Here is a 10,485-nt window from a genome sequence, read left to right as displayed (position 1 = left end):
GAGTGGGCAGTCCCACATTTGTGTGCAAATAGACCAAGATGAACTGCACAACCCAGGGTTCCTGCTCAGGGAAATAAAACCTCCAAACTTCTGGCTGTAAAATCCTGTGAGGGATGAGGTGGCAGGAGAAACTCCCAGCCTCACAGGAGAGACCTGTGGAGAGACCCATGGGGTCCTAGAATGAACACAAACCCACCCAGGAATCAGCACCAGAAGGGCCCAATTTGCTTGTGGGTAGCCTTGGAGGGGACTGGAAGTTGGCAGAGAGCTGAGTGGGCCACATTGTTCCCTCTTGGACCACTATCCTACACACAGTGCCACAGCACAGCAACATGGGTTGCCCTGCCCTGGCAAATACCTGAGGCTCTGTCCCTTACTTAACAGGTGCTCTGAGACAAAAAAAAAAATGGCCCAAATGAAAGAACAGGTCAAAGCTCCAGAAAAAATACATCTAAGCAATGAAAAGATAGCCAGCCTATCAGATGCACAATTCTAAACACTGGTAATCAGGATGCTCACAGAATTGGTTGAGTATGGTCACAAAATAGAGGAGAAAGTACAGGCTATGAAAAGTGAAATAAAGGAAAATGCATGAGGAACCAACAATAACAGGAAGGAAACCAGGACTCAGATCAATGGTGTGGAGCAGAAGTAAGAAATAAACATTCAACCAGAGCAGAATGAAGAAACAAGAAATCAAAAAAATGAGGAGAGGCTTAGGAACTTCCACAACAACTTTAAATGTTCCAATATCCGAATCATAGGGATACCAGAAGAAGAGGAAGAGGAAGAAATTGAAAACTTATTTGAACAAATAATAAAGGAGAACTTCCTCAATCTTGCAAAGGAAATAAGACTTCCAGAAATCCAGGAAGCTCAGAGAGTCCCAAAGAGGTTGGACCCAAGGAAGCACACACCAAGGCACATCATAATTACATTACCCAAGATGAAAGACAAGGAAAGAATCTTAAAAGCAGCAAGATGAAAGGAGACAGTTACCTACAAAGGAGTTCCCATCAGACTGTTAGCTAATTTCTCAAAAGAAATCTTAAAGGCAAGAAGGGACTGGAAAGAAGTATCCAAAGTCATGAAAGGCAAGGACCTCCATCCAAAATGACTGTATCCAACAAAGCTATCATTTAGAAAGTAAGGGCAGATAAAGTGCTTCCCAGATAAGGTCAAGTTAAAGGAGCTTAGTCATCATCACCAAGTCATTGTTACCAAGCCCTTATATGAAATGTTAAGAGGACTTATCTAAGAAGAAGAAGAAGATAAAAAATTTGGACAGTAAAATGACAAATTCACGACTATCAACAACTGAAACTAAAAACAAACTAAGCAAACAACTAGAACAGGGACAAAATCACAGAAATGGAGATCACATGGAGGGTTATCAGCGTGGAGGGGGAGAGGAGGAATGGGGAGAAAGGTACAGGGAATGAGTAGCATAAATTGTCGGTATAAAATAGATAGGAGGAGATTAAGAGTAGTATAGAAAATAGAGAAGCCAAAGAACTTATGTGTACAACACATGGACATGAACTAAGGGGTGGTAGGGAATGTGGGTGGGAGGGGGTGTGCAGGGTGGAGGGGAATAAAGGGGGGAAATGGGACAACTGTAATAGCATAATCAATAAAATATATATATTTTAAAAGTATGGCAAAAATCTCAGGCCGCACCATTGACCTGCTGGTTAAGAATTCAATTTCAAAAGATTCCCAGATGACTTATGTGCATAGTAAAGCTCAAGAAACACAGCCTTAAATGCTATTAAGACAATCTGCCTCTTCTGTGAAGCCATCAAAGACCAATCCTGTCTCCCAAACCTAACCAAGTTGTGAGGAAATGACCCGAGGAGGACAGTCCTACCAGCTCGCCAACCTAATTGGCCAAGCATCACACATCTGAACAGCCTCTGAGGAAAGTGGAAAGTGCTTCCTGAAGCTCAAGGGACACCTTCCACTCCCCAGATTTCACCTTCAGGCTGGAAAGAGGCCCTGTCCTGGGAAGCTCCAGAGACACGGATAGAAGAAGAGAAGAAGTTGTCACTGGGATACATCTTTGGAAAACTGAAGGAAGTTAAGCACCGGGTACTATAGCGGCAAAAGCATTTTTGTTTGTTTGTTTTGTCTGTGTGAGAAATGACATTTACTATAAAATAGAAAACAAAGTCCATGTGTGGGCTTGTGTGGAAGAGACAAAAAAGAGAGAGAGAATGTTGGGGAGACTGCATCTCACTCCATGGTCTGTCTTTTTCCAATAGGTGCAGGGCTGCGTAGAAGAGCCTGCGGCACTTGCCCCAGGATACTTGTCACCCCAAGTCCTCTTGGGGAAAATCATATTCTGTTAGCAGAGTAGTTTGAACATTAATTATATGTGTTCTCATTTATAAATATGGCATTTCTTTGGTTTAGCACCCACTAGAATCCTTCGGGATGCCTAGCCCCAGATATATCAGCATCAAATGCTGTAAAATACCCCACATTTTTTCCTTTCCAGACCCACATTTTTTCCTTTCCAGACCCTCTTGTTCCCAAGCCCCCAAGCCCTACAATTTCCATGACCTACTCTTCCATCACCTTCATATAGGAGCCATGTTCATCATCAAAACTTGTCTTGCTGAACTTTTCAGAAGCAACATGGAACTTCTTGGCTTCAAGCCCCAGGAACCACAGCTCTGCATAGCCCAGGATTTCACTTTGCTCATAAGAAGACAGCTGGTTCCTGAAACACCTTAGGGCCTCTGAGTGAAAAATACTGTAGTTGTCAGTTAAGCTGAGGCAGCACAGGATCTGCCCAGGGTGGGGCAGCCCTTCCAGTTCAGGATCCTGTCAGACCTTTCCTCAGCCAGGGGCTTACTAAGGACTAAGCATCCTGAGTCTCACAGGGTGGAATCGTAACTCAGAGAAATGTCAAGGCGTCGTATTGATTTGAACAACTCCGGAGAAAAACACAAAGGACGTGAGAGGGAGGATTCGGTCCCCAAAGAGCTGTGCATTGCAGCACAGCTCTTTTCAACAAACCTCAAAGGGTGAAAAATTCAGAGGTAAACTCAGTGTCAACAAGAATATTCAGTTAAGGTAGCAGTTGCCCAAATTAATGTGGGATTGGGCCACAGAAATAGTTTATCCTGAGAGGGTCTGAAAGCTATCGTATCCTCAGGGGGTCAACATAAGGTAACGTCAGAAATGACGTTGACCCCCTAAGTAAGTTACTTCAGGTAACATAAATGTGACTTTCAAGGCCCAGGAGGTATTTTCAGCTGAGCCACTGAGTCTCTCAGGCTACAAGGAAGAAATGTGTGTTAGTTCTTCTCCTGTCTACCCTGGCCCAATCACATCATGCATCTGGCATTTGGTCTGGGGGTGGGTGGGGTGGGATTCAAATTTTAAGACAGATGTAGATAAACTGGAGAGTGCTGAGAGGAGGGAAACCAATACTGGGGAGAACCAAGGGAACCATGTTATTTGACAAACTGCTGAAGAGTTGGAGGAGGAATAGCCAGAGAAATAAAGAGGCTTATGGGGGACTACACCTGTGTGTGTCTCCATATACCCAAAGGGCAGTCATGTGTAAACTGAATAAGGCATGTTCTTTGCCCAGAGGAACCAAGGCCCAAGAGAGCAGTGAGACATTTATCAGCCAGGTCTTTAAAGGTAGAACTAGCTAAGAACTAATTCCTAGTGGGCAATCCCTGAGATGTTTAAGAGAAGATAAACAACCAATTTCAAAGACGTGGGAGAACATCTCTGAGCATCAGATAGTGTTGGGGCATGGTAGGTGCTCGGTGGAGTTTGGTTTTTCTCCTTTGGACCCTAATAGATTCTGAATCTCTGAGCTTTGTGAGGAGAAGGCTCCTGGCCAAAAACCTATGTGTGATCCTCCAGGCCTGACCAGAGGCAATTACAAAGGCTTTACCTGGCAGGCATCACAGGGGAAGCTGCCCTCCCCACACCATCCTTGGTGCACAGCCAATGCATTGAAGTCTAAAGAGCCGCAGTCAAGGACTCAGGTTCCCTAGGCTGGCCATGCTCTTGTACATACCTACCGAGGAGCCTCTGTTCAGAGGCCTCTGCAGGTACTTCTGCCAAGATCTCTTTATCAAAAGGAGGGTGGAAAATTCAAGACATTTTCTCCCACTTTGACTCAGAACTCAGTTTGTCCACTCCTAGCCCTTCCCCCTCACTTCAGGAACCTGGTCCTGAGCTATTCCCTCTAACTGTGCTGAAACCTTTGACCCTGGCCTGGTGCCAGTTCACAGCAGGGGCTGGAGGGTGCGGAAGGAACAGTGAGGAGTCAGTGTTTTCTCCTATTTAGCCCTCTGCTTGCACTATCACAGAAAGTCATGAAAGACTTGACTATTGCTTTCATTTTGGCTTGTTGCCTTAATTGATTTAGTCCAACACTGGGCAGCTTAGCCTTCTCCAGCTCAGCTCAGCTCTCCACACCTGACCACCTATAACCACCTCCACCACACCCTCTAGTCCCCCAAAGTCATACCTGCTGCTGTCAGAGGCACCTTGTGCTTGCTCTGTGGTTTCTCTTTGGACTTGGGATCTTGGGTGTTAATGCTCGAAAGGAAAGGCATTCCCAAAGCCTTGTCTTCAGAGGCCGACTTCTGACTGTGAGTTTGAGTCTCCTGTCCGGGGAAAAGAATTTGTAATAAGGGACTACTTAGTCTTCTCCTGGGTGTCTTAAACCATTTACCTGATCAAGAACACCCACATCCAGCCAGACTCTAGTCCTTCCTCTCTGGGAAGAAATGATGATTATGAGATAGTAGGTTTTCTCAATCTTTTCCTCAAAGAATGTATCTGACTCATTCTCTGTGAGACCCACATACATTACAGTGTGCAGTATTTTAAGGAAAAATATTTTACTGCTGCTCTTGAGAAGGCCAATTCCTGACCAGATAAGATGGCTTGTCCAAAGGCACAAACACTTGAACTTAGATGTGTTTAACACCTCTTCAACTTGCTACTTTCTCACATTATCTCATTTGTTACTTACTCAAAAAAAAAAAAAATAGGGAGCATTGGAGGGGTAAAAACATAAAAAACATCTTTTATGCTTCCACCATTTATACTAGACACTTCATTTTTATTTTCTTCAACGAATCCTCATGACAAGTCTATAGAGAGCCCATTTCGTGGACAAAAGAAATTCAGTGACTTATTTGCTGAAGTTTGCAATCATCGTGAAGAATGAATGAGAACAGGACTAAAGCCTAACTCTTCAGCTATCATTGTGCTTTTCCCACCATCCTGGGCTGAAATCAAGTCTTTCACTGGCCTGCTCAGGGTCACTTCCACAGCCCAGCACTCACTTTATACAGCAGAGGTGGTTTTAGCAGGATTTTGTGGCTGATGCATGGGAAATTAACCATGTTTTTCTTCCCCTTGGTATCCACAAAAGGGCGTGAAGTAATGTTGGTGTTTATACTCTATGGAAGGAGAAAGTAGAAAAGTTACAGAAGCTTCAGGCAAGAAAATGTTTCAGGGAGTCATTTCCCCAGTATCTTCCCCACAGCAAGGATAGGCCTGAATTTATTTTTAAAGTTCTTGGGGGAAAAAGCAGAGCAGTCAAGTAGATGGCCTCTGGGGTTGAATCCCTGCTCCACCTATTTGCTGCAGGCCTTAAACAGATTAAACTCTTTATCTAAGCTTCAGTATCTCATCACTGCCTCGGGGACAACAATGGGACTTATCTCATACTTTTTGTAGGACAAATGAGGCTATCTATATAAAATATTCCATAAGTGTTAGTCATTATTGTCACCATTCCAATATCTTGCAACCCTAACAGGGCAAAATTCTCTCTGCAAATTTGCCTTGATGCAACATAAGCTCCCACTTTCCATTATTCACTTGACCAACTCACTTGGATTCCTCCCAAATTCTGCATTGATTAATTGATTGATTGATTGATTGATTAGGAAAGAGGCAGTCTATCAATAAACAGCGACAGTTAATATCACGTGGAGGTAAGGCATGGTAGTGTGGGTAGAATGTGCTCATCACGTTAGGCCAATCTGACCAAAACCGCCTGTTAGAACTACCCTAGCCGCCTACCTGCCCTCATCCGCTCCTAGAGAAAAGACACTAAGCCTCGCTTCCCACCTTATCCAATAATCGGGTCATGCTGAGGTTCTTGGTCTTAGTAGGTGGCTTCTCAACTTGAACCAAAGGTTTCCCAACCTGGACCAGGTGGAAGAGAATTGGAATAGTGCTTGGTATGATTTTACCTCAAGCCACTCACATATTTATTTTGCTTCATAACAATAAGCAAGATACACGTGAAGCCAGCTCTCCTGACTTCAAAGCTAGGATGGGCTAAGAGAGACTCAAAGAAGTGCTGGGTGAACATGTGAATGACTGCCTGAGTGAATATCCAAACAAATGACCTTTCTAGTAGTGTTTATCCTAGATTAACTTTTCCTATGGCTTTCAAACTTATTTTAAAAATCCATATAACCCTTTCTTCAAATAAAATCTTAGCTAGGAGTTTTGGACTGTGGAAGAGATCAGAGCTGAGCTGCTCCTGCTAAAGAGAAGAAAATGCCCATAGTCTAGTCTGGCAATGTGTTTACCCTCCAAGGGACTTTAGAGGTCCCGTGGTGGAACCCACTAGAATATTTGGCACCCGGACTGAACACCAGTGACCTGATGAGAAGAGATTTCACATCTAGAAAGAGGTGGAGAGGAGAGATGAAAACAGCAGAGCAGTGTGTCTTAAAGGGCGGTAAGCACACAATGAAGGCACGTGGCATAATTGTGTATAGTACAGAGATAACAGTTATCTAACAGTTATGCATTTATTGTGATGTCCATTTGAAAAACTATATCACATTAAACCTGAATTTTGTGGTTGTTACAATGTAGAATGAACTTTTAAGTTTAAAAAAAAAACAGTGTGAGTACTATACAGATACAGCAACAATCATGAAGTTAGCACTGAAATGACTCAAGTTTAGCAAAAACAGCCTGCAGCTTGAATCTAGTTTCCGCTCTTTGAAGCAGAACCCAGGGATCTCCTTCTTCCAGCCTTCTCTCAGCAAACTGAACAACATTTACCCAAAGCTGAGACACAGCTGGTGCCAGACCCACCCCTATAAAACTTGGTACACTGGCCACATTTATATAGGGACAAGGTACAATACTTCAATATAATATCACCTAGTACAGATAAGCTCTCCACAGAGCTGTAATGATGTGGGCTATCTAGAACAGTCCATCTTGACCTTGTAGAATAGGGATACGATCTGATGGAGAAGGGCTGCATAGAGCATGGGCCATGGCCTCAGACCAAACCAACTGCATTACTAATGTGTACTACATACAGGATTAGGTTGTTTATTGGATGGACAACTAAGCTATCTGAGCAAATACTGCAATGACAAATGTCAGTGAGTCCTACGTTCTCATCAAATAAATTAATGGGGATTAAAATTTAGAAGCATCAACAATGACAAGCTGGCATTGAGGATGATTTGGGGATAGTGGACAAAAAAATGAAAAGTACATTAACAAAACACAATCCAGGCTAAATGCCATGGAGAATGAATGTCAACAAGGAAGGAAGAGATCACTGTGAATGCAGTCTGCCCAAGAGAATGGGGGGAGGGGCGGCTTTTTGGAAGCGGTGTGGCTTGGTCTGGGCTGTATTCAGCCGGAAGGGTAGCAGGCATGCTTATTAGGCAAAACAACAGTGTCTGCATACTCTGGGGGTCTTCTCCACTCATGCTGGTTAAACTGAAGGACAGTGTATACTGGACTGTGGAAGGCACTCAAAGCTAAGGTAAGATACATGATCTCTATCTTATGGGCAATAGCAAACCACTGCCATATTTGCAAGGTTTGGAGTTACATACACAGAGCAGTATTTCAGAAAGATTCCCCTAGCAGCAATGTGGCATAAAACAATGCTCATCAATATGGACTCTGAAGTAGACTCAGGTTTGGAATCCCAGCTCATTTTTCTCATTCATCAAGGGGAGAGAGATCTTTGCTCCCTTCTCATGAAATAGGAAAACTGTGGACTCAATGGAAGAGGCACAAGATGGTGTGGAGCCTAAAATGATTAAAGAAGCTGAGAATGTTTAATCTGAAAAAGAATAAAACAAAACTTCTGAGAAGTTAACACTTCGGTACTGCCAGGCATCTATACTGGGATCAAACAATTAATAAATGGATGGCAGATGGTAGAAACCAGATTCCTCACTGTTGGTGTGGAAAATTATATCTAATCAAGGTCAGCATCAACATTACCATGAAATAATGAATTTGAGTTGGAGACATCAGCAAGAACTCATGTTTAACTTAATGTAGATGGCTACATACAAAAAGAATTATAGATATGTAAGGGTTAGTGTTCAAGTGCGGGTGGGTGCACACACAGATTTCTTTGCTTTGTCCACTGAAAGGTCATAAAGGATGTAATAGCCTAGTAGAAAGAAGCATACCTAGCACTCAGCTGATTCCATTCTCCAGTAAGGGGAACGAAGGCCCCTTGGAAAAATAATTGATCCTAGGACTGGGGCAGGAAATGCACCAGATAGGTCTGGAGCACCTTGTAGTGACAGAAAGTAAAGAAGTGCTCAAAAAACCCCACAAAACCCTAAAACCCAACATTGATGTGAGTGTGTCAAAAGGCACATGAGCCAACTGAAAGAGCTCCCAAGGGTCAAAGCTGGAACAATTTTAGCAACAAAATAATGTAACATTGGATTCTAACTCAAAGCATAAAATAAATATTCATGAGAACATACTGATGTAAATAAATGACTTAAAGATATACACAGGGGAGAAGAGACACACCTCCCATGCAAAAGACTTTCTAATAAATTATGTAGACAGCTCCACCTTGGAAGGGGAGGAGCACATCTCCCACTCTGTAAGCACTGGCTGTTTCCAACAAGCACAGCACTGAAAGGGAAATGCCACACAAACACTGCCTCGGCCAGGTGATCCAGGTCAGCATCAGCAGTCATAAATCATGTTGACAGTATGTACCATTGGTAGAAGTTATTGAAAATGGTACTTTACCTCAGTGGTCTTCTTCCTAAAACCTAGAACCCTAATCTTCTCAAGAGAAAAACAAATTCCCCATTCCCTCAAAAGAAGCATCCTACAATATACCTGACCAGCATTCCTCAAAACTGTCGGGTCATCAAAAACAAAAACAAAAAAGGCGGGGTTGGAGAAGCCTGAGAAGCTGTTGGAGCCAAGAGGAAGAAGCTTAAGGGGACATGAGAACTAAATGTAAAGGGGTATCTTAGATGGATCCCTGGAAGGGACAGAGGGCATTAGGTTAAAAGTAAGAAAATCTGCCTAAAGTATGGAGTCTCCTTAATATTAATGCATCAATATTTGTTCATTGATTGTAACTAGTGCACTACACAGATGTCAGATATTAACAACAGGGGAAACTGATGCAGGGCATGGAGTGGTACATGGGTTTCTGTACTACCTTCTTATGACACAATGCAAACTTGTTCCATGGGGTGCAAAGGACAGAATTGGGTCAAGTGTGGGGTTTATAAGATGGTAGCTTCTAATCTGATAAAAAGAAGGGTTTTCTTAAGTTTAGAGCTGTCCAAGAACGGAACAGGAGTCCTTGTGTGGTAGCGAGCTCTCCAGCACTGAAGAGCCAGAGTCTGCCTAATGAGTATCTGTGAGAAATGTGCACAGAATCGAGGGCTGAGCAAGACATAATCTCCAAAATCAATCTTTCTGTAAGAGCCATTCAAGTGACTCTGGGAGTGTGTCTTGAATGCAACCTTCATCCTCTTGTAGAACCAAGGTTGAGAACCGTTGCACAGAACAGTGCTCCCCAACCTTTGTCACATCATGCCACACATATTATAGAAAATTATAGTTGTATGACAAGCTGGGGTAAAAGGAGAAAGCTCACAGCCAGGTGCCACCAGCCTAGGGTTCCAGCTGCCCAGACCAGACCAGGCCGCCTTGAGAGCTGGTAGTCTCTGCATCTCTGCGCACCCACACCTCATGCACAAATGTTGTCACAAACATCTCCCTCAAGAGACATGCAATACCCCATAACAAGACTTCATTCTGTGGTAGCACCCCAACAAGGCAGGAAGAAAGTGTGAGCTCCTGTATTCATGGTGGCAAAGCAGAATTTTTCCTTTAAGACAGTGCATTTCATGCTGCTGTTCTGTGATTCCCTCACTGACCTCCAAGCCAATATAGTAGGAATCTCTTTTGGAGTCTTGGACTCTATCTGAATTCAGACTCCTCAGTGTAAAAAGGAGTCTGTTCATGGGTACCTGGCACAGGAGGTGAGTCCTGTTCTGCCTAAGACCTGAGCACTGAACAGTGGCTGGAGGAAGCCTCTGGAGGGAGCGGGAGCTATAGAGGCAGGGCACCAGAGGGGTCCCAGCACCTGTTAGGATGACTTTTGTGTTCATTACAGCTCTGAGGCCCCCTCAACAGCCAAGAGCCAATGGTGAAGCTGCTTTATCT

The 10,485-nt window shown here is 43.5% G+C and overlaps 1 protein-coding gene across 1 annotated transcript in view; it reads right to left on the bottom strand.

Annotated features, from left to right (window-relative positions):
- The window catches only part of DYRK4 (dual specificity tyrosine phosphorylation regulated kinase 4), a 28,570-nt gene extending 18,287 nt beyond the window's left edge, over window positions 1–10,283 (bottom strand). The window contains exons 1-5 of the mRNA XM_036016363.1: window positions 10,197–10,283; window positions 6,121–6,198; window positions 5,328–5,444; window positions 4,502–4,640; window positions 2,581–2,744 (exon numbers count right to left, since the gene is read on the bottom strand). Of these exons, the coding sequence (XP_035872256.1) occupies window positions 2,581–2,744; window positions 4,502–4,640; window positions 5,328–5,444; window positions 6,121–6,198; window positions 10,197–10,283 (585 nt within the window). The remainder of the gene's footprint in view (window positions 1–2,580; window positions 2,745–4,501; window positions 4,641–5,327; window positions 5,445–6,120; window positions 6,199–10,196) is intronic.
- Window positions 10,284–10,485: the final 202 nt, after the last annotated feature.

The sequence above is a fragment of the Phyllostomus discolor genome, chromosome 2 (assembly GCF_004126475.2).
Source record: "Phyllostomus discolor isolate MPI-MPIP mPhyDis1 chromosome 2, mPhyDis1.pri.v3, whole genome shotgun sequence".
NCBI lineage: Eukaryota > Metazoa > Chordata > Mammalia > Chiroptera > Phyllostomidae > Phyllostomus > Phyllostomus discolor.
The sequence above is the reverse complement of the archived record's forward strand: the minus strand, read 5'-3'. Positions and strand labels throughout refer to the sequence as shown.